General features: G+C 48.6%; 1 protein-coding gene across 2 annotated transcripts in view; it reads right to left on the bottom strand.

The window, feature by feature from the left end:
- Positions 1-24,467, bottom strand: part of SPMAP2L (sperm microtubule associated protein 2 like) — a 928,058-nt gene that overhangs the window by 113,780 nt on the left and 789,811 nt on the right. For both annotated transcript variants that reach the window (XR_013607593.1, XM_078677574.1), the window contains exon 11: positions 3,427-3,558. Coding sequence is in view for 1 of the 2 variants with exons in the window: in XM_078677574.1 (XP_078533700.1) it covers positions 3,427-3,558 (132 nt within the window). In the remaining variant the exon portion in view is untranslated. The remainder of the gene's footprint in view (positions 1-3,426; positions 3,559-24,467) is intronic.

Genomic DNA, 24,467 nt, shown 5'->3' with positions numbered 1-24,467 from the left:
ACAAAGCACACCTGGCACAAAATGTTGTACAAACAAGTGAAAACTATTTTTAAAAATACTCTTCTTGCACAAAGACAAATCCATAATTACCTCCCGCCTAAAGAGCATGCCCAATATGAGTCTCCATTCTAGAGCAGTAAGGATTACATTTTTGATTCATCCGTGCATAGATCATACAAATCAAAGAGAAGGTGAGAAAACAGGAGAATTTATTGTGGTTTATAATCATTAATTTATTTTCAAGACATTTGACATAAATCTATAAAAACAATGGTCTATTTCAAATCATTTTTTCAATTTATAGCTAGATTGAGTTAAATAAGCCGCTAATGCAAACAAAGCAACTTATACTTTTCATAAAGAAAACTAAAATATATATTCAAAAATAGCTTGATTCACTGAGTTCATTTGGTAAAACAAAATTTCAAATATATAGCAGTATATAACACTTATGATACAACATAGGCTTAATGCAAGAAACATTTTTTGCTTTGAAATAAGAAACTGACTAAAACTCTTGAAACAGAACAAATTACTTGAGTGTTAGCATCTGCCTTTCATATCCGCAGCGCTATCTAATTGTGCTTGATTCCTAAAAAACAACATAGGGGATCATAAATACTAAAAGAAAAATAGATGCTCCTCATTTTCTTTGGCGAGATTGCACACCGGGCAAAAGTTTGACTTGAGTTTCTTCTAAACATAACACTAATGGGTATAAACAGCATGCAGGAGAATGGCAAACCTACATTTTATATACAAAACGTATGGTAAATGGTAGTTAATATAGTCCCAAAAATTCTCACATATTACATGTTATGTTTAATCTGCAAAGCACACTATCACCAGTTAGGGTATCCTGATGCTTAGCAGGTGTGTGTGCCTAGACCTGCCCATAGTAGATTGGTTAATTGAAAACCCAGATCTTCAACTTCTTGTGGAATTCAAGAACAGAGGAGGAGCTTTGATGTGGAGTGGAAGGTTGGTCCACATTTTAGGAGAGGTGTTAGCTTCAGTGGGGGCTGGTGACATTTGAAAGTGGTGAGGCGTAACATAATTGTAGTACTGCACTGTGGCGAGCGAGCGTAGCGAGTGAGCCGAACAACCTAGAGAGGGTTCAGGGGGGTTCTCCCCCGAGAAAATTTTGAAAAAAGAGTGGACAAATGGTGCATTTTCAAGCAAATGGTGCATTTTTCAAGCAAATGGTGCATCTTTCTTTTTTAGTGCAATTTTTCATTTTTCAATCAAATGGTGCATTTTCAAGACTTGTCCAGAATAACAGGAGACTGCGGCCAGACTCAACCTGGACCCATGGATCCGCATGTCAGAGAGATGCAAAGATGCCAAGACAGAACTAACCCATATTCCACAAAATCGCCAATGTACTATTTGTAGGGAGATGCTTGGTGGTCCAAATGGAGTGGTACAGAACCGTATTCCTAGGGACTCCAGTGGCAAACCCCACACCTTCTCACAGGAGCTAGAACTCCATGCCTATGGCCCAATGGCATCGCAAGAACTGACATCACAGGGCATATGTCCTCAAAGAGGTCTTACAAACCGACAAGTTTGAAGCTAGAAAAATCGTAGATGAGATATCCCCTAAGCAAACAGCACAGTTCTGTAGGTCCAACTATCCTCTGGGTCATACAGATCCACAAATTCCACAGCCAGTTTGCCCACTTCCCTGTTTCCCTTACAATCAGTCTCCGCCCTGTGAAACATCAGAAACATTCCAGACTTCTGCCCAGGGAAGGTGGGGATGTGCAGGTCAGGTTGGGGTAGCGAGAGGAAGGTGAATGGGGAATAACAGCACAAGGCAAACAATGCTCACTCAGTGAAAAGAGTGAATGACTCTCGCGCCAGCTCTATTTCAACTGGGAGACAGCCGGAATGGTGAATAACAACAGTAAAGCAATGCTCATGAAATAGGGAAGAAATACAAATGGGCAATAACTGTACCAATGGGAGCTCAGATCTTGATCTCCTCTGCAAGGGAGAAGCTTAAGCTGGTGAGTGAGTAGATATGGAGATGCCAGTAGCAGGCGACATGCGTCAACAGCAGGTGAGTTGAGAGGTGAGTCTTCACTCACCAAAGGAATAGGTGAAAACTCTTCCCAAATGGTCAACATATTTGCAGTATTATTCCAAAACACAGCAATGAATAAATACCTAGTTTGTACAGCGGAAGCACCCACTCGGACTGATCATCCTGGCGCTGAAGACCAGTCATTTGCAGCAGAAAGGTACAACAAGAGGGGAGAAGAGCATGACAAGAATAAGGGATACATGTATACACTTAAATTTTAAATAAGTTATTTATTGTAGTGTCTGTGCTTCCGTGTTACAGACAGGCCACAGCTTGTTTGCCGCTGCGTGATTAAATGTAAATGTAGTGCTTATATAGCGCACGTACCATCCCCGAAGGGGTCTCAAGGCGCTGTACACATACCGCTGTGGAACCCTTCTTGGTCTTTCCCTGTGAAGTTCCCACTCCTGGGCATCCCCAAGGTGAGGCCAGGCATCCTAGCGCTGTTGGGGCCATTGTGGGCTATTGCCCAGAGTTGCAGAGTGGGACCCATGATTAGAATAGGCACTGAGGCGAGAATGATCAGGTCCGGGGAAATTGAGCCCAAGACCCGCCGAGGCGGGAAATGAACCCTGGTCCGGGCCGACCTCTGCATCAGGGTCTGCCGCTCTAACCATTGAGCCACACTTCACATGCTTACCTCCCCTATAGAATGTTCATAGAGCAGAACCCAATCTGAAACCTGCCTACACGACGTGCAGTCACTGCCACCTCCACACCAGTCCCCACTTTAAGAGGTTAAATGTAAGTTTGTATGTATTTAAAAAAAGGAGAAAAAAAACAGAAAGGCAGGCATCTGTCAGTGCAGCAGCTGTAGCTGCCAGTTCAATGGTCAAAGACGGTTACCTACACAAGAGCAGGGCTCAGGGAAACACCTGTGTGCACACACACACTCACTGCCTCTTCTGGGCACACACAGCACCAGCAGGCAACAACTACACAGCGTGGAGGCAGCAACCGTGAGGCAGGCCCTGTCATCAGCACAGCCATTCCAACCAGGCTCCTGCAACGGGCACTTCCCACACCTCGTATTTCAAATTGCTAAAAGAAAAAGCGGGCAACATCTGTTTCTAACTCACTGAATTACTCATGTTTTAGCCTTTTTCTATGGCTTTCCCAACAATAAATGTAGGTAAGGTTCACCTGCCAGGATTTTTCAGGGGAAATAGGGAAGGTGCGAGTATTATCACACAACTCGAAATTTCGATCCCTGAAGTAAACACAAACTGAATGAAAGCAGAAGTATTTGTTGTCTTTTGAAGGAAAAATAAGGTGTCCCGCATGCAAATTATGTTAAAATATCTTTTAAAGCATAAGTGAATATAGTGGTACTTTACTGGTCGAATCGGCAATTCTGTTTTCTCTAACGGGAAGCACAGTGCTGCCTTCCTAGATTTGGGATTTGACAGGCAATGCGCTCCTTCAGGCGTCCTTGCTTGGATGGCGGATGCTTTACTACGGACTGGCTCCTTGAGAAAAGGAAAAAAAACATTTCAGACAACTATTAGACAATACTGGAAAGCTAAAAATACAATAATAAAAAACATTTCTTACACTCCTGCCCTATAACAAATTAAAACGGAGCATGAACATTCAAATTTAAGAAAGAAATAATCGTTTTTTCTTCTGCCTGTCATGTTTAAATATGACTTCAGGGACCCTCGTGGAAGCTGGAAGCTGTGTGCACGCCCTACCTGGTCTAGGATCGTTCTCCTGTGACCCTGCGAGTTCTGCATCTGGGGAACAACAGAGCGCCTCGCCGGACCCGCTTTGCGGGTCCCGCAGCGTCTTGCCTGTGGAATTGCTGACTGACTTGGAACCAGTGGAGAGGAGCGCGGGGCAGGTGACAGCGTCAGCGGGGCTGCGAGCTTAAAGGCCGGGACTCCAGTGTCCAGGAGTCCCTGCGCGCCCGATTGCAGACACCTGGGCTGCTCTCCCCGCTGGCCACGCCCCCCCGCCAACGGAGTAAAAACCCGTCCTTGTCTCCTGTTCTTTGGGACCCTCGTGGAAGCTGGAAGCTGTGTGCACGCCCTACCTGGTCTAGGATCGTTCTCCTGTGACCCTGCGAGTTCTGCATCTGGGGAACAACACAGCGCCTCGCCGGACCCGCTTTGCGGGTCCCGCAGCGTCTTGCCTGTGGAATTGCTGACTGACTTGGAACCAGTGGAGAGGAGCGCGGGGCAGGTGACAGCGTCAGCGGGGCTGCAAGCTTAAAGGCCGGGACTCCAGTGTCCAGGAGTCCCTGCGCGCCCGATTGCAGACACCTGGGCTGCTCTCCCCGCTGGCCTGGCCCCCCCGCCAACGGAGTAAAAACCCGTCCTTGTCTCCTGTTCTTTGGGACCCTCGTGGAAGCTGGAAGCTGTGTGCACGCCCTACCTGGTCTAGGATCGTTCTCCTGTGACCCTGCGAGTTCTGCATCTGGGGAACAACACAGCGACTCGCCGGACCCGCTTTGCGGGTCCCGCAGCGTCTTGCCTGTGGAATTGCTGACTGACTTGGAACCAGTGGAGAGGAGCGCGGGGCAGGTGACAGCGTCAGCGGGGCTGCGAGCTTAAAGGCCGGGACTCCAGTGTCCAGGAGTCCCTGCGCGCCCGATTGCAGACACCTGGGCTGCTCTCCCCGCTGGCCACGCCCACCCGCCTATTAGCCTATGAGCTCGTTGTCTTTGTGTTCAAAGGTGACCAGTGCTACCGCTTCGCGGGAGCGCGCCGGGAGAAGCCCGGGACAAGGGCGGGACCGTCATAGGCCGGAGTAGGCTGGGTTGGGTCTACCCTCTTTAGCTTGTGTCTTGAACTTTGGTTTCTATTCCGGCTAAATTTCTTTTATTGTTGTACCTATTTTGGTTAGTTATGCCTTCTCCGGCTAGGGAGGGCACCCCCATGAAGCCGGGAGGGGTAAAAAACAGGACTCTAGATAACTATTTCCCCCGGACTGTGGGAGAAGGGGATAAAGAAAGCACCTTGAATAAGCTCAGGGCAGAGCGCAGGCGCTCTATAGAAAATTTGAAGATGAGGCCCCTCGGAGATAACTCTATGCCACTTAGTGAGGAGCCAACCTCGCTGGATGATGTTCCACTACTGCTGAGGGACTGTACCAATAACCCGACTGACCCAACCATCAATTTAACCCCCTCTAATAGACAAAGTAGTGAGACTATTGACTTAATCTCCCAGCCCCCACTGGCCACTAAAGCCAGGAAAGCTAAACCCAAGCAAACATCTGTGCAAGGGGTACATGGGCCCCCACCGAATAAACGCAGGAGGAAATCGAGGGGCGTTCAAGGAAAATTGAAACCAAAAATCCCCCACTCTGATTTCGGGAGGACAAGAAAACCTCCCCAACCCTCGGAGAGGTTATTGGAAGAGGAACACTTAATACCCCCCGAAAAGGTTACTACTGTTACCGACTTGATAGATACCACGGCAAATAAGGCTACCAATGGCGCCCTTACTGTTGTTCCGCTAGGAAATCTTGAATTTTTGCTCAGGTCTCTACTATTGCCAATTTGCGAGAGCATCAAAAAGGTGGAGATTAGACTCACCATTTTGGAGGCTACATTAAATAGTATGAAATCCTCGACTGGCCCCCTGGGCAGATCTTCTGAGAGTATTTCCTCTTCCATGGCCCCTCAGAAACCCCTTATTAGGGCAGTTAGTCTAGCCCCCTCTGAGGTCACTACTGTTGCCCCCCCTCCACAACCTCCCATGATTAATTCAGTCCCAGCCCACCCGCCTAATCCTAATAGGCCATCTTCACCTGCGGGTCCAGCTCCCCCAATACAAACTATTGGTAGTACCGCTCCTCTACTCCCAATGAAGCCCCCCCCCAGGCCACGTAGGCCCAATCTCCCCCCAGAGGCAAACGATTTCATGGTGGTCATGGCTGGTGTTCCCCCACTTGAAGTGGGTGAAGTTGAGAACTTTTGCTCATTAAAAAGTAGGGTAATCAAATGGTTGAATGTGAACAGACCACTCCCGGTACACTTCAATAATGAAATCATCATGGTGAGAAGGGTGCCTTGGGTGGGCAAAACAAACAAATCTATAATCGGGGATTGCATACTGGTGAGTTTTAGAGACGCTGGGGCCGTTATGCACATATGCCAAGGGAAGAACAGATCATTGGAATCAACAATTCAGACCCTCCATGTGTCCTTCTTTTTCCCTCCTATTCCAATGTACCCCAATCAAACCCCAATGCACCCCAATCTAACCGTTGACAACTGGACGAGGGTCGCCCGGAGGGGCAGACATTATGATTTTAATGCCCGGCCAGTTTCTCTTCGCCCGGAGTTACCCTTCCATAGTCTCAATAGATTTAGTTGCCTGAATGGACTTGAGGGGGTTGATTGACATTTGGGCAGACACACCCACAGAATGGGAACTGTATCCCCAGGAGCAGTAAAAACAAGGGACTCTATAAAAACAGTAGACTCTCCATTGGAATTGGAGCAGCAAAGCCCCCTGGTACAACAAACCTCACCTAGTAGGGTTGGGAGGACTGAGGCAGATGTGCCCATGATTATAGCCGCTGAACCCACAGGGGGAAGAAACGGGCTGGAAACGGGTCGGGTGGAGACTGTGGAACAAATTGAGCCCAATGGGGGAATAGAGCAGGTCAATGAGGCACTGAGAATCATTTCCTGGAATATAGCAGGTTTGGCAGCTAAATTCAACAACAAAGAGTGGCGTACTTACATTAGCAAATTTCACGTAATTAGCCTACAGGAGACATGGGCCCTTGATAACAGTAACCTTCATATGCAGGGGTATAAATGTTTCTTTGTCCCGGCGCAAAAAACGAGTTCGGGGAGAGCCATGGGAGGACTATCCATTTATGTAGATTTAAACCTCCCAGGCAGTTGGTCTACCCCAGACTGGAACTCCCATGCCATACAAGCAGTAAGGTTCACCGGGAAGGGTTTAAGATTCACTGCCTTTAATATTTACAACAATGGGGCAGGGGGAGACCATACCTTATTTGTAGGGGAGTTGGAAGACAGACTAGGTCAGGAACTTATAGTTCAGAAAAAGGGGCAGGCACCTGCTCTGCTGGTCATGGGAGACTTTAATTGTCACCTATGCTCGGCTCAGGTCCCAATAGACGCTGAATGGTCCCATTGCCCCGTGGAGAATGGACCGCATTTCTCCCACACGCCGGTTGGGTCAGCTTTTAGTAAGCTTAGGCTTAACTACGATTTAGAGCACACTATCAATATGATGGGTGTGCAGAGGGATGGCACCCTCCCACCTACATTTAAGGGCAGAGGATGTTCATCTATTATTGATTATATCTTGGTCTCCAGACTTTTAATAAACAGAGTCATTAGTGCAGGGATTGAATGGAGCAGTTTTAGTGATCACAACCCCCTTGTCCTGGGGTTGTTGTATCATACGGGCTCAAAAGGTAGACACCAAGGTATAATTATGGAGAAGGTAACAGACCAGGGTAGGAGATTAAGGTGGTCCAAAATAGACGGGGAAAGCTTTTATAAATCCCTGTTGGACTCTGGTAAATCCGCCATTGATGATTGTTTAGACATGGATGTTCAGGGCTTGAGGTTACTTGAAGCATTTGACCAGATCGCTGACCTTATAGACGGTCTACTAAAAACCAGCATGCCCATAAGGAACTCCTGTAACCCACGATGGTTCGACAGAGACTGCTCAAAGGCCTTGAGGGAGCTCAAAAGCAGCCTTAAAAATAAACCAAGGGACTCCCTACAAATCATGGTGTGTAGGAACAAATACAAGAGGGAGATTAAGAGGAGGAAATTAGCCCTACAGGGAGAAGCGTGGGCAGACCTCAGAGAAGCGGGGGAAAAAAGGGACATGTCAGGGTTCTGGAGAATTATTAATCAACCTACTTTCCAGGAAAACAACACCCCTGAGATAGGATCCAACATTCTCCCAGAACAGTGGGTTTCTCACTACAAGGGACTGTATAACTACGAGCTAGAAAGCAGTGAAGAGCAGCCCGAGATTTTACACCAGGGCCCTGCAGTAGAGTTTACCATCAAGGAGATCACGGCAGGAATAGAGGGATTGACAAAGAATAAAGCCCCTGGTCCTGACGGAATCCCCCCTGATTTGTTTTTGAGTTGTGTAGAACTCTGGGCTCCCATAATGACCAGGGTTATAAATACTGCCATCACTAATGGCTTGCAACCGTCCTGGTCTAAGGCCATAATCGTCCCTATTTTTAAGAAGGGCAACAGGGATGACCCTAAATGTTATCGCCCGATTTCCCTGATTGATGTCTCTGCCAAACTTCTGGGAAGGGCGATCCTTAATAGACTGTCTGAGTGGACCGAAGGAAATAACATCTTCTCGGACACTCAATATGGATTTAGGACGGGGAGGTCCACCAGTGATCAATGCCTGAACCTCTATATGCTGACAGCCAAATACACCATGGCCAGCAATGAAGCCATCTATATGGGGTTCATGGATTTGGCAGCGGCATTCGATCATGTTAATAGGGAGAAACTTTGGGTCATGATGTCCCTCATGGGGATAGAGGGTGGCCTAATTAATATCCTAAGGGAACTTCACAGTGATACCTCTGCTAGGGTCCGTTTTAACAGGGAGGGGGGGTTGACCGACTCATTTCCTTGTAAGAGTGGGGTTCGGCAAGGTTGTATCCTTGCCCCTTTTCTATTCTCCCTCTATATAAACAACTTGGAGCAGTTCTTGTTAAATTTAAAAACAGATTTCCCAAGGGTGGGGACGCGTCACATCCCGGTTCTGCTCTATGCAGATGATGCGGTCCTACTTGCACGTACGCCTAGGAGCTTACAGATTTTGATTGACGGATTTGTCAAATTTATGGGCTCCTTAGACCTTTTTGTTAATTTGGGCAAATCATATGTGCTGCTGGCTGGTAACAAACCCTGCACCAAATTTATGTACACGATAGGTAACCACAAAATAGAAGAGGTCAAAACATTTCCCTATCTAGGTGTAATTTTTGACGGGGCTTTACAATTTAATTCACTAGTTGAGGAGCGTTGTAGCAAAATTATTGCTACTAATGGGGCAATAGCAAGCTATGGTAGGAGGGTAGGTAGATGGAGCCCTGAACAGGTGATGAACCTGTATAGCTCCATATGCTGCTCCAAAGTGACCTATGGGGCAGAGGTATGGGGCTTTGTTAACATTGTAAAAATTCAGCGGGAGGAAAATAAATACCTAAAAACCATCCTGAGGGTACCCCCAAGTACGGCGGGCTTTATAGCACATAGGGAACTAGGGAGGCCTTACCTAGAAGATTTGGTAAAACTTAGGCCAATAGTGGCCTGGTTAAAAATTTGGGTCAATCCTGATGCGTCTCTAAGCAGAGAAATTTTAAACGATTGCTTAGAAAGGGATAAATGCATGAGAATACCATGGCTCAATTATGTAAAGAGTACCTTAGAGGCCCTTGGCTACAGGAACCTTTTCACTAACCCGGCAGCAATTGTAGCCCAGCATAAGACGTTAGTAAAAAAAGCTTTTCTTGAGCAAAAAGCACAACAGAGAGCTGAGGCTGAAGGGCTCAAAAAAACAGTGAGGGCTCACGACCTGGCCAAGAGCGTCGAGGGTATGGAGCCATATCTGTACCTCATGCACAACGCTCAGGATAGATTTTTGATGTGCCGCTTTAGATTAAATTTACTTCCCTATCTATTGGCATCACCAGCAGGGTTCTCAACAACATTTGAGCAGAAGGCGGCTGCGACAATAGGTCTCCGCAGGATTCCCTTCATTTTGTTCTACTCTGCCCTTTCTTCACCATGCCTAGGCGCAGATTTCTAGTGAAAATTTTAAAACAAGCCAATTTGGAACATGCTAACGAGGCCCTAATTTACCTACAGAAAGCATCTGACCCGTTAACACTATGTTGTATAATGAACTTTATCAAAGTGGCGGTCCGTTTAAGGGTAACCAGAGGAGATGAATGATGTTTTAAAAACTGTTATTAATTGTTTTAAAAAGTGTCATAACCCTTTTTTCCCTTTTTTATAATATGTAAACAATAATTATTGTAATTGGGATCTTGAAAATGATTTAATGAAATTTTACTTATGTATAATGTTTGTGCTTTTATGGTGATTTTTTAATCATCGAATAAAGAACCCTTGAACTGAACTGACTTCACGGTGACATGTGAAAAGAATGCCTTCATGCTACTGCCTTTCTGGTGCAACCTGAGCAGTAATTTTACTGTAGCTCATTATGACAGCACAAAAGGTGAAAATGAGGGAAATGTATGACTCATAATTAAAAGAAAGATGTTTTAAAAGTCAGATAAATCGAACTAGCCATTCATGGTCATGTGATCTTATGGCAATAGTTCTCTTCCACAGTGGAGTGCAATGTGCCAGTTCTGTTCCCCCAACAGCTGCCATGCTTCGATTCTGCTTTCACAGCCAAGAATATGTCGGTTCCAGTGGAGCAAGCACCTGGGTCCATTACCAATGTACAAGGCAAAGGACAGGGCCGGACTGGCCATAGCGGGCACTGGGCAATCCCCCGGTGCGCCACACAAGTATGGGCCGGTTTTGGGCCACTGGGGGCCCTTTTTATTACAGGGCCGCTTTTGCAGCATAGCTGCAAAATCGGCCCTGTACCAAAAACGGGCCCGGCAAAGATTTCGGTGGCACCCCCAACCCCCCGAGTGGGGAGGGGGGGCCGGCCCACCACTTTGCCAGGGCCAGTCGTGGTTCCAGTCCGGTCCTGGCACAGGAGCAAGGTAGAAGGCTTTGATGTATCTGAGTCTTAGAACAGGAGACAAGTCAGCTAGCCCTTCGAGTCACTCTGGGTTTAGTGATGGATGTCCAATCTTTACCCAATTATAGAGAGCAGTAGGCAGCAGGGCAGCAAGGTAGCAGCCTTCTAGAGCAACATTCCAGCAGAATGGCACTACTTAAGCACAACAGTTCTTCTTCTTGGCAGAGTTGGTTCAGGTCCAGAAGTGTACAGAGCTGGTAGGGTCAGAGATCCAGTATTTATAGCCAGTTGTGCCTTTGAAGTTGGTGTGACTTCAAAGAAGGGTCTTTGAAGTGTGTAGAGGTCCTTTCTCCCTGGATCCAGACTCACTACAGCGTATTCAGGCCTTTGTGTGTGGATAGGATACAACCTATTCAGGGGTAAGTGTGTACCCAGCTCCTTCCACCCGTCCTTCCAGGAAGATGCATGAAGTTACACCTAGGTCCCCTTCCTTTGTGTGTGGCTGTCTAAAGGGAATACACAAAGTCCAGCTGTCACCCAGCGGAGCCAGTGATTAGAGACAGGAGGACAATACCAAATCGCTAAGAGCAGGAAAATGCCTAACTTTCTAAAAGTATTAACAACCACAGGAGACACCCGTAGTCCCAGTCGAGGCCTGGGTAATACTTGCAACATATGACAATGTCTCAACGAGAATCAATAAGGGGAAGAAAGTTAAGAAATACCCTAATTATACACCAGAAATTAAATAACAGCAAACAGTCCAAGAACACAGGTAAATGCATTTACAATATCAGCAAAGAAGTACAGAAAAGATTTAACAAATCAAAATGCAGAATGAAACATGTTATTTACGTTGTGTACTAAATGTGAGAGTGAACACTTTGTGCTCATGAAAACGTAATAAACGGCGCAAGTGAAGCTAGTGAGAAAAATACAAAAATGGACACAGCGTTTTCAACAAAAATCCAAATTAAATTATACATGAATTAGTACAATTCGGAGATAATTTTGTAAAATAATGTATCATTCAAAATCCAAATTTAGTTTGTGCGACTCGACGCATTTCAAACTTCATGACTGGAGGTCATAATCAGGACATAAACAACAGAACTTTGGATGATCACTGCCTAATGAGTGAAAGGAAAGTAGAGAATGAAATACAGAATTAAGCAGGTACTACCAAAATTTGAGGGCTAATGAGTACAAGTACCAAGAAGATCACATAGGTATCTGTAGATATAGAAAAGACAAAAGGAAAGCATTGGCCACTATTCTTAATTTAGACAGCCCTTAATGGAAGGGTTGAACTGAGGAGGCACTTACATGAAACAGCAACGCAGTCGGCATGCACAAGCTACATTTGGATTTTGAATTATAACATGATTTTACAAAAATATCTCATAATTGTACTAATTCATACATAATTTCATTTGAATTTTCTGTGTAATACGCTGTAGCATTTTTGTATTTTTCTCCCTTGTGCCATTATTCTGTTTTCATGAGCAAAAGGTGTTCATCCCCACATTTAGGGGCAGATTAGGATGGCGGACGGACCTGCGTCCGTCCGCCACCCCAGAGGTGGAGGGACCGTCCGCAGAGGCAGTGGCGGTCCCTCCGTGCAAATTAAGATGTGACCGCCACCCTGGTGGTCACATCCTGTATTTTTAACATTGCGGCGTGTGCTGCTTTAAGCAGCACCCGCCGCAATGTTAAAAATGCATGTATTACATTTACATGCACAAAGTGGCAGGCACCGCGCGTTGCCTGCCGCTTTGTGCATGTAAATGTTGGGGGGGTACCATAGGTACCCCCATGTGCACCCCCCACCCCCCCGACACCCTGGGGGCCCACAACGGGCCCCAAAAGCCAAAGTCCACATGCTTTTCCACGGCGGAAAAGCCGCCGCGGAAAAGCATGTCTCCGTGAACATCCTAATTTGGCTGACGGTGTCTTGCAAACACCGTCACCAAATAGCCCTCCCCACCCCGCGGATCAGCGGCGGACAGACCTGCCATCCGTCGCTGGTCCAACCGCAATCCCACCGCCATCCTAATCTGGCGGTGGGTGTTGTATGTGGCTGCGGCGGTTAATCCGCATCCTCCAGACCGGCGGTCGCTTCTGCCGGCCCAGGGGATGCGGATTAACTGCCATCCTAATCGGCCCCTTAGTACTCAACCTAAATAGAATGGCTGATTCTGCATTTTTGATTTGTTAAATCCTAGCTGTACTTCTTTGCTGATATTATAAATGCACCTAACCATGTTCTTGCGACTCTTTGCTGTTATTTAATTTATGTTGTATAATTATGTTATTTCTTAAATTACTTCCCCTCATTGATTATCATTGAGACATTGTTGTATGTTGCTAACTTTCTAAAAATGGCATTTCTCAGAGTAGTAACAACAAATCCAACCATACCATTAAAGGGAATTTGTCTTTACCATTCCACAGGTGCTAAACATGATGGTATATATATATATATATATATATATATATATATATATATATATATACCTTCTCCCAATTAGGAATTACAGCTTTTTAAATGTAGGAAGGAATCCTCAATGTTAACCTGTGAGAGGGGAATGCTTCTCAGTAGTGAATAACAAATTTGGGAGTTTTTCACTACCACGAAGCACGTCCCACCTTTTAGTTACATTGCACCCTGCCTTATGGGCAGCCTGTGGCCTAACTTAGGGGTGACTTATAAGTAATAAAATCATAATTTAGAACTTGGCAAGGGATTTTAAATGCCAAGTCAACATGGCAGTGTAAACTGTACACACTGGCCCTGAAATGGCAGGCCTGAGACATATTTACAGGCTACTTGAGTGGGTGGCAAAAGCAGTGCTACAGTCTCACTGGTAGTTTTGGAGAACAAGGGTACCCCATATAATAGAACCTGGGGTTGCAGACTATGTAAAAGAAAACAGAGGTTCTGGGGTGGCCTAAAAAGGTCCAAGAAAGAATAGCAGACAATAAATTGTTAACAAATTAATTGTGGGAGCAAAAATGTAGGGTAGCATGTGGAAAAATATTTAATCCATATTTCCAACAAGTAAACATGCTTTTCAGGTGCTCATATAAGTGAAAAATAGTGCCTACAGTGACATGGGTGAATACAGTGAACAGTCACATTGAAACAAGGGGTTATCCACAGAGATTTATACAGTGAAGAGGGGGATTTTCCTTGATAGGGTCGACGACGTTTCGATCTTTATTTACAAATTTTTGCTCTCACAATTAATTTTTGAACAATTTATTGTCTGCTATTCTTTCTTGGACCTTTTTAGGCCACCCCAGAACCTCTGTTTTCTTTTACACAGTCTCACTGGTAGCATCTAATTTACAGAACCTTCACACATGCAGTTCACTTTACTAGGGACTTATAAGTAAATTAAATGTGCTGATTGTGGATAGATCAATCAAACCAAGTTTAGGGAAGAGAGCACATGCACTTTATCACTAATTAGCAAGGGTAAAAGCGTTTTAAGGCCAACAAAAACAAATCAGCAAAAATATGAAGCTAAGAGGCAAACCGTTTGGGAAAGACCACCCTACGATCAGGTCTAACACTGTTACATAACACAAAGGGGGCTACAAGGTGTAGGATTCACTTGTCATCCATACTGGTAGGCATTTTTTAAAAGTGCTTGGTCCAGGAAAGCACAAACTGGGGATTCAGAACGTAACACATTGGGTAGGGTCGACTTTACTAATAAGAATTTATTTCTACCCAAACAAACCCTTTTTAGCAAATTTAGGATAATGAAGAACTGGAGAAAAAATATAACTTTCTAACCTAGATTACAATTGTAACTTATGAACAGCATAGTAACAAAAGGATTTCTGTGACAAAAGCAGTAACACTGAGCTTTACACATAAAGTACTGTTCTGTGTACACACTCTTTGCGGCCGGCGTATTAAACCTTTGCCCTACTATATATGAGTTAAAACTGCAACTAGACAAAACTCAAATCAGCAGGTACATTAATCACCAGAGTTATCTTGCCACTTTTCTTGTTGTTAGAAAACTCTTGGCTATACATGGCACTCTGCAGTGCTTTTAAAACTGCTGCACTGCTAAAAAAAAAAGGCCACCAGTAACAAAAGCACCCCCCCACACCCTTCCAGCCTCCTGGGGAAACGGCTGATGCCCGGTACGGCCAGTCCGGCCTTGATTGTGGTATGCTAATACTTGAGAAGTGTATCCATATAAGTAGAGGTGTAAGTTTCTGCATCCACAGTGGATTGTCGCACAGCTTCTACTACCTCAGTAGGAACTGGGCATTTGTTGGACAACATAAACGTTACAATGGTGGCAGACTGATTCCATACACACTGTTGGGATATGTTGGCCTACAGTTCTGCTAGCTCACAATGCCACCATAAGTACCCCTAAACCTAAGAGGGTGATAAATTGATTGGGCAACCTCAGAACATGACAACCATGGACGGACGCACTGCTCAGCTGCTCGCCCTGCTCCTGCTGCTGGGGGCCCAGCCCGCCCCGGCTTGCTGAGAGTCGTAAGCAGGTATTTTCAGCGCACTAAATGTAAATGTAAATGTGCTGGATTTGTAGAGCGCACGGCTGCCCGTGAGCGTCCCGGCGCTTGCTTAGGGAACCCGTCCTGGTATTCCCCTGTGCGAAACCCCGGCAGGGTGTCCACAAGGTGAAAGCCAGGCATCCCGCCACGAGGGGCCGTAGTGGAGATTAAGCAAGCTATTGCCCAGAGTCGCAGAGTGTGACCCCGTGAGTTGAGTAGGCACCAGAGGGAGAATTGTCGAGTCCGTGGAATTTTTGAGCCCGAGACCCGCCGAGGCGGGGAATCGAACCCTGGTCCACGGTTGATCTCAGCTTCCGGGTCTGCCGCCTCTAACCACTGAGCCACACTTCTCCACTCTACACTACCAAGGAAACTTACATGAATCTCGGCTTTGTTCACAGCATTCTCCGTTCAAACAAACACACTCTTCTGCTTGACTTGACATGTCGGCCCACCAGAAATGCGGTCAAGTTCTCTTCTCTTGTGCCTTAATTCCGGATCTTATCACTTACATCTTAAGCAGAGTGCACCATTAAATATATAACAGTGACGCTAAAGTTGTTCCAATGCCATCAGTCACAGCATTCCGGTGTTCAAGAAACTCCAGCTGCACTCCTCATTAACCCCAAACTGTGATCACCTGCACTTACCTCTTTCCACTCTGAGCACCACAGGATTCATCTCAAGTGGAAACTTGCTTAACCGATAACGAGAGGATTGCTACAGGTGAAAACCTTGCAGCAGGTTACCATTATTTTAAGTACGCTTTGCTATCGTTTGACCAGCTACTGCTAGCACCTACATCTGTTTCCAAAAGGGTTGCCTTAAATCGGATGGCCTGGTTCACAGAGACATTCCTGGGGGTGCAAAGAGCCATTTAACCAAGCTTGTCCATTACTACAAACCCACTAGACATCTTCAGGCATTCGTGACAGATCTTTTTGTGATACCTAAGCCTCGCTGGAGAGGACTGGATACTGTCAGTAGAGGAACCTAAGTACTCCAGTGCGACTCCACAGCCTCTTGGGCCTATTATTCATGCGTCTTTCTTCCAAAGACGTATCGTTGTTTTTGACCCATCTCACTCCAAGCTAGTCAAATTACCATGGTGGCAGGTGCCTTCAGGGGTTGAACATTGCAAAACATGGCAACCCCTGTATTCTCCCTTACTGGAGCTCACTTCCCTCAACTTCAAGCACTACAAGACTTCAGTGACAGCACTAGATGTATATAAATGTAAGGGTAAATTCAGGGCTTTAAGTGGGGCGGGTCTTACTAGTGCTGAGCACGGGCAGTTATTTAAAGGGGGCCTCGAAACGGGTCTCTATCAGGCTCTGTTTTGTGCCTTAGTACTTTTTTTTTTAGGACTGCAGTGACAGCAGACTGCTGTCACTGCAGTCCTAAAAAAAGGGCCGCCTGTACCAGGGCACAAAACAGAGCCCGATAGAGACACGTTATAAGACAGCAGGCACATCGATGTGCGCATTTTCACACTGCTCACTTCTCACTAGTGGAGAAGTTATGGCATGATGTCATGCCAGGAGAGCATTCTAAGGGAAGGAAAATCCTTTAAAGAGGCATTTCTTCTCTGGATTTCCCTTCTCTTTTTGAAACTCAGATGCAGCAACATTGTTGTGGTGTCACCAGGGCTTTAAGTGGAAGCTTTTTCAATATTATATACAAGCCATAGTTGCTGCTTATTTATCCTATACAACTAACAACCATTGACAAAGCCAATAGTGCTGACTTGTTGTAGGTATGATGTTACTTGTTGTCTCATATATCTGGATACAATGACAGAAACAGCAAAATACTAGTCGGTGGCACACTATGCTAACCACAGATTTTTTGCGTACATTTTTGTAAGTTACGCCCTTAATTCCATTAGCCATGCCCCTTTGAGAGACCCCCCAGGCAGACTATATATTGCTAGAAAAGTGCTCCTAGTAGTGCATTAGTTGCAGCCCCACATGCACACTCGTACTCCTCTATCAGAAATGAGGATTCCACACTGTTTTTGTAGATGATAATACTTCCTGTTTTAGTATTCATGATTTCAAAGAATTTTCTTTTTCATTCAGTGATTTATTTATTTAAGTGCTTATATAGCGCCGGACTCGACCCCCGAAGGGGTATCTCCGCGCTTGCGTTGCCATATATGCCTAAATTCAATCTTGGGGTGAACAAAGGAAGTTACGCTGTCAGGAATAAGTGTGTTTTTTTTTTTTTTTTTTTTTTTTTTTTTTTTTTGAAAACCTTTATTGAGTCTTCACAAATCAGTACACAGCACGTCGCCTACAACCCAACCGGGCCGGCCGCTAGCATTGCGTGTGGGCAATAAGTATGCAGTAACACAGTACATGCTGTCATAAGGACTGAAGGATAAAGCACCAAAAGGAAATTGTGAAGAAGGAGTAGCGAATGGTCCTTGCCAAATTATGAGGTTTTCGTTTTATGGTTAACACCTAAAAAAGGAAGACAAACATTCAAACTTCGGGAAATCACGTTGCCATCGACACAGGAAACTGAATGCCATTCAGGTGGAAATGCGCCCCTGAGTCCAGTCAGATTGCGCCTTTCACAGTTTGGTAACTACCGTGGCCATTGCCCCATCCCGTTATAACGCCCCCACCCAGTGCAGCCCCTCCTCCCCCCATCATGCCCTCCCCTCTCAGTCACTCATCATCATCCGACTCCAGTGCGTCCCCTTCAGGGAGTGGCTCACAAATCTTACCTCGGTAAACATTCCATGGGGACCAAATTTTGTTCCACTTGGCCGGGCACCCCCTGGATAAATACACCGCCCGCTCCGTGACCATGGTCCTATCCATATTCACACACCATTGGGAGGCCTTCGGCAGATCCGCCACCCCCCAGCGCTGCGCGATGTCCCTCTTCGCCATCATCATACCAATCGTCACCCAGAGGCGACCATGTCGGGACAGGTCAGTTGGTTCCCACACATTAAGAAGACAGCGACGTGGTTCAGGAAGCACGGAGACCTCTAGGACCTGTGAGACGGTGCGCATGACCCGACACCAGTACGTTTGTATAAGGGAGCAGTCCCAGAGCGTATGGAGTAGTGTGCCCTCCTCCCCGCAGCCGCGCAAGCAGAAGGGGTCAGGGGCGCGCTGTATGCGATGAAGCAATGTCCTGGTGTAGTATGCCCTGTGCAGAACCTTGAGTTGGATGAGTCTCATTCTAGAGGACACGCCCGCCTCTTTAGGGGATGCCAGTGCCCCGTTCCATTCGTGTTCATCCAGCTCCCCCACGTCTTGCTCCCATTTTCCCCTAAGAGGCACCAGCGGGTCTGGGGAATTATTCAGGAGTTTCCGGTAGGTAAGGGAGGTGGCCTTCTCCACCATATAGTCAGTTAGGAGGCGATCCTCCAGCGGGGACGACTCCGGGAGGGTTGACCCCACCGGAATAACCGCCAGCAGAGCATGACGCACTTGAACATACCGATAGGTTTCATGTGGTCCCATTTCGTAGAGTTCCTTCAGGCGGTCAAACGTGATGACAGCCCCATGGTCCCACATGTCTCCCACTGTTGAGATGCCTATGTCATCCCAGCGGGAGAACCCCTTGCTGGTCCGAAGGTTGCCCAGAACACGGGAATCCCAAAGCGGGGTGAGCTTAGTGATAGTATCTTTCCAGCCCAGCGCAGCGGTGGCTGCGTGCCAGACGGAAACTGTAATCTTAGTGGGCCCCCTCAACAACCTGAGCTTACGCTTGTCATAGAGCGGGGCCAGCAGGGTACCCGCCCCTAGCTGGGCCCGGTCCGCCTGAAATGCAGGGTCCGATTGTGGTGCATGCAGCCATTGATTAATCGGCCTAAGCTGAGCCGCCCAATAATAAAGTTGAAGGTTAGGGAGTGCGATGCCACCCTCGTACCAACCTTTACAGAGCTTGGCGTGAGCTATCCGTGCCGGGCGATTGTGCCATAGTAGACTAGTGACCACTGCCGCCACCCTCTTGAAGTACCTGGGGGGCACTGCAAAGGGGGTGTTGTCCAGAATATACAGAAAGCGGGGCAGGGATTTCATCTTAAAGAGGGCCGCTTTTCCCAACATCGTTAGCGGTAATCCTGCCCAGAAGCTCGCATCTCGCCTAAGGCGGTCCAGCGGCGGCTCCAAGTTCAACTTTTCAAATTCCGTCGGGTCCTTCGTAACATGAACACCAAGATACTTAAAGGACGTGCCGGCCAACCGCAAGGGGCAGTCAAAGCCAACCGAGAGTGGGCCGCCCGCCAGGGTGTATAGTTCAGATTTAGTCCAATTAATTGTGTAGCCCGACACCTCCCCATGGGCATTGCAGACATCTAAAAGAGCCGGGATGCCATGGTCAGGATCCGTCAGGTATACAAGCATATCATCCGCGTAGAGCGAAATGCGGTCCTCCCAGCCCTCCCTCCATCGAATCCCCTTGAGCAAGGGGGTGGTCCTAATGCGGATCGCCAAGGGTTCTAGCGACAGTGCAAAAAGTAGGGGGGACAGAGGACAGCCCTGCCGAGTGCCGCGTTTGAGCGGAAAGGAGCGCGAAATGTGGCCATTCGCCACAACATGCGCTACCGGCATAGTGTACAGCAGTTTAATCCAGGAAATGAAAACAGGGCCGAAACCCATGTATTGGAGAACCTCGAAGAGATAGGCCCATTCAACCATGTCGAAGGCCATCTTGGCATCGAGGGCCAAGATGGCCGCTGGTTCGTCGAGGGCCTCCGCCTTGGCCAACACCCCATGCACCCGTCGTAGATTGAGCGAGGTGTTCCTGTGGGGCATGAATCCGGACTGATCCGGGTGAATTAGATCTGAGAGGTGGGGCAGGAGACGATTTGCCAGCAGTTTCGCCAAGATTTTACTTTCAGCGTTGAGTAAGGAGATAGGACGGTATGAGGAGCAGTCCTCCGGAGGTTTGCCAGGCTTAGGGATAGCCACTATCGTGGCCGTTCGTTGGTCCAACGGGAGTATCCCCGCCGTACGACACTCCTCATACATTCGAAGCAGGAATGGGCTAAGAACAGCAGAGCGGTCCTGGAACCACTCAATTGGAATGCCGTTTGGTCCGAGCGCCTTGCCCGTATGTAGGGCCCCAACGGCGATCCGCAGTTCGTCAGCAGTGAAAGGCGTCTCAAGCTCAGCCGCCGTCTCGGGCAACAGCGCCGGGATGGGCAGATCATACAGTGCGCTTTGGGCCGCTATGGCCGTGACGTCCCGCTCCGAGGTGTAGACTTTCTCGAAGTGGGCAGCTAGCTCTTCTACTATCCGAGCTGGGTCCGTGTGAATATTCCCCAGGTCATCCCTGACCTGTTGGATCCCTTTGGCACTCCCGCCTCTCTTGTCTAGCCAGGCCAGCATTTTCCCTGCTTTGTCCCCCAGATCATACACTCTGTTTCGTGTGTCAGTGATGTGATCTTGGGCAATGTGTCGAGCATGGTCAGTATAGAGACGCTGGGCCAGCGTGAGTGCATGTAGTGTGTCGTCAGTGGGGCCCGTTTCATGGGCTGCGGTTGCGTCGCGCAGTCGTATCTCGAGCGTCGAGTGGTCCGCCGCCCGTTCTCGCCTATACGAGGTTACGGAGCTAATGGCTTGCCCCCTCAGGACAGTCTTATAGGCCTCCCATAGCACCTCAGCCGAGGCTGCGGTAGGCTCGTTCTCCATAAAGTAATGTGTTGTGGCGGTCTGTAGTGCTTTCCGGACCTTCGGCACCTTAAGATATGAGGCATGCATCGGGAAGACACGGTGGCGTGAGCGTGGTCGTGAAGTAATGGTGAGAGTCAGTGGGGAGTGATCCGAAATGCCCCTAGGGTGAATGAGCACCTCTTCCACGCGCTGCAACCCATCCCCGAGCGCCAGAAAGTGGTCAATGCGGGACAGACTATTGTGGATGGTGGAATGGAAGGTGTACTGTCGTAATGTAGGGTGGACGTGCCGCCATATGTCCACCAGCCCCAACGCCTCAATGAACCTTTGAAATCTGGAGGGACCCCCGGGGAGAGCGGGTGCGGGGAACCTGTCGAGTAGTGGATCGGCAGGGGAATTAAAGTCCCCGCCCAACAAGGTGTCACCCTCGGGGAGGGACAGTAGGAAATCGCCCAGGGCAGGCAGCATCACAGAGTGTAAGGACGGCGGGATGTACACTGATACTATTGTCAGGGGGCGCCCCTCCCATTGACCACTCACTGCCGCAAAACAGCCCTGCGAGTCGGTCTTTGTGCAAATGGTGATAAAAGTTGAGGATTTTCTGAGCAGGATACCCGTGCCCCGGGACCCAGTGGAGAATTCGGAGTGGACCAACATCGAGTACCCCCGCCTGTCCAGGGCCTTGGTGGCAGTACCCATTAGATGGGTCTCTTGAAGGAGTATGAGGTCAGGTTTATGTCGTTTGACCTCGGACAGAACAAGGCCTCGCTTCACTTTATCACCCAATCCACGCACGTTCCATGCCAGAAGCTTGAGGGAGGAGCCGCCCAATTGTGTCTCACCCGCCTGCATCATGTTACGCCGCTCACCCATCACCATCGAAACTCAGGGGCCTGAACCCGAAGCACACAGCCCACCCACCCAGCACCGTTCCAGTAAACAGCACAGTACATTCTACATTGTTCATACGATAGCATGAATTCCCGTAAAACCAAACAAGTCCCCCTCCCAACACCCCCCACCCTGCCTCCCTGCCAAACGGACTCAAAACTGCCCGCCACCCCAACTTAGCAGAGCGCTTAACCCTTAGCTGAAACAGAGTACTTGCACGTCGGGGGAGAGTGTCCCCCAAAGCAGGCGGTCCCATTGTGGCCCTCAGGCGTCCGAGCCAGCGTCCATTAGCGGCTCAGTAGAGAAACTGCGGGAGTAGAGTTCAGGAGTAACTCGATAGTCCCTTGTGGTATCCTCATTTGCCGCCAGCCGCTCCCAATTGGTCTCGCGGTGGTGATCCAGTCTCGCCGGTCCTTGAAGGGGAGCGGGAGCCCCGCCGGCCTGTCCCCCCCGATCTGTTGCGTCGACGGTTAGAGGTGCGGTCCACTGTGCGCCAGCCATCCAGCCATTCCCTGGCAGTCTCTGCAGAATCGAAAAACCAGACCTTCTTATCCGCTACCACTCGTAGCCGGGCCGGAAACAGCATGGAGTACGGCAGTTCTTGGTCGCGAAGCGACTTTTTAACTTCGAGGAAAGTCCTCCTCTTGCGGGTGACCTCCGCCGTGTAGTCGGGGAAAAATGAAATCCTTGAATTCTGGATTTGGATGGGCGGCGCCACCCTAGCGGCCTGGAGGACTGCATCGCGGTCTCGAAAGTTGAAGAGTCTCGCCAGGATGGGGCGCGGAGCTGCACCCGGGGTGGGCGTCCCGCCCGGGACCCGATGGGCCCGTTCTACTGTGAAGAAGTTTGACAGTCCCTTCGGGGCCAGTTTGGTCTTAATAAGGTCTTCAACATACAGGTCCATGGCCCCCCTCGTTTCAGACTCCGGGACCCCCAAAATACGGACGTTGTTGCGTCTGGAACGCCCCTCCTGGTTGTCCAGCTTACTTTTCAAAAGTTTATTGTCCGCCCGCAGCCTCTCCATTTCCACCTGCAGGTCCGAAACGTCTTCTATCAAAGATTTGGTCACTACCTCCACCTGTTTCACCCTCTCGCTCATTTTCTGGAGGTCGGCTCTGATCAGGGTAACCTCCGTCGCGGTCGAACCCACCGTGGCCTGCACCTGCTCCAGTGTCCGTAGCACGTCGTCCAGCGTGGCCTTTTTTGCACCGTCATTGTCAGAACCCTTCCCCAATGATTTGCGTTGCTCAGATTGCGTGGCCGACTGGCCCTCATAGGCATATTTCCCGAGCTTCGCCTGGGCAGCAAGCTGTCGCTTTCCCGTCCCCGCCATTGCTGGCCAGTGAGACAAAGTCCAAGCTGGAACGGGCCAGAGGTCCGTCGCCGTTCACGGGGGGGAAATTAGGGAATGCAGGGGGGGGGTTCAATACTCGTGGGATGACAACGTCCGTTGGTACCATGCAGGTGTCGCCGGCCGCCGCGGAGCCTTGGCGGCCCCGGCCGGTTCAGCAAAACGGCGTCTGGTGCCGCGCAGGACCTCCGGTCCGCGCCGAGCGCAGCCAAGGGGCACAGATGCCCAGCGTCACAGTGTATTCCACGGGAGGGGCAAAGCAGCCGGCGGGGAAGGATCGCCAGCCAAAGGTGTCGGGCGATGGCGTCGTCGGCCACTTCCGGATGGATGCGCCGGGGAGGATGAACTTCCGCCCGGCCTCAGGATTCACTTGACACCGATGCTCGCCTCGTGTCACCAGGCCCGCCTCGCCCAGGGGACGGAGTTGAAGTTTCGCCCCGAAATCGGGGTCCAGGCACTCCCAAATTGTATGCGCCGGTGCCGCTCGGTCACCGCACCCAGAACACCTTCTTCGGACTGAGTAGTACGCGGATTGGCATGCGGATTGATGTGGGAAGCCGCCTTGCTACGGGAGCCTCTCTAGGTTGCTGCCGCCATCATCGGCTGCTAGCCACGCCCCCCAATAAGTGTGTTTTAAGAGATTTCCGAAAAGCCAGATGGTTGATGTTTTGCCTCAGCGCAAGAGGGAGTGTATTCCATAGGGTGGGGCCCTTGTAGGACAGTGCTCGGCGCCCTGTCTTGCCTTCCTAATATGGGGAATCTGTAGCAGTAATTGATTGCTGGAGCGAAGGAGTCCAGGCTTGTAAACACTGAACTTTTCAGTCAGGTATTTAGGGCCCGAGACAAAAAGGCTTTTATGAATTACACAACAAATTTTTAACTTCACCCGTTGACGAATGGGCAGCCAGTGTAATCTCTCCAAAAGGGGGCGTTAGGGAGTTCTAGCCGGGGCATTGAGGATCAGTCTTGCCGCAGTATTTTGTACTACTTGTAGTCTGCTCAGCTGATCTTCATTGGCAGAAATAAAAAGACCATTGCAATAATCCAGCCGACTGATCACAAGAGTCTGGACAAGAGTCTTCCTATAGCTATCTGGCAGAAACGGAAATACGCGTTTCAGGAGTCCAATGACCCGTAGACAGGACCCAGACACTTGATTAGCATGCTCTCTTAGCAACAGTGCCTGGTCCAGATTTGATTGCTCAAACATCATTACTGAAGCATACTCCAAT

Source organism: Lissotriton helveticus, chromosome 2_1 (genome assembly GCF_964261635.1).
Source record: "Lissotriton helveticus chromosome 2_1, aLisHel1.1, whole genome shotgun sequence".
NCBI lineage: Eukaryota > Metazoa > Chordata > Amphibia > Caudata > Salamandridae > Lissotriton > Lissotriton helveticus.
The sequence above is the reverse complement of the archived record's forward strand: the minus strand, read 5'-3'. Positions and strand labels throughout refer to the sequence as shown.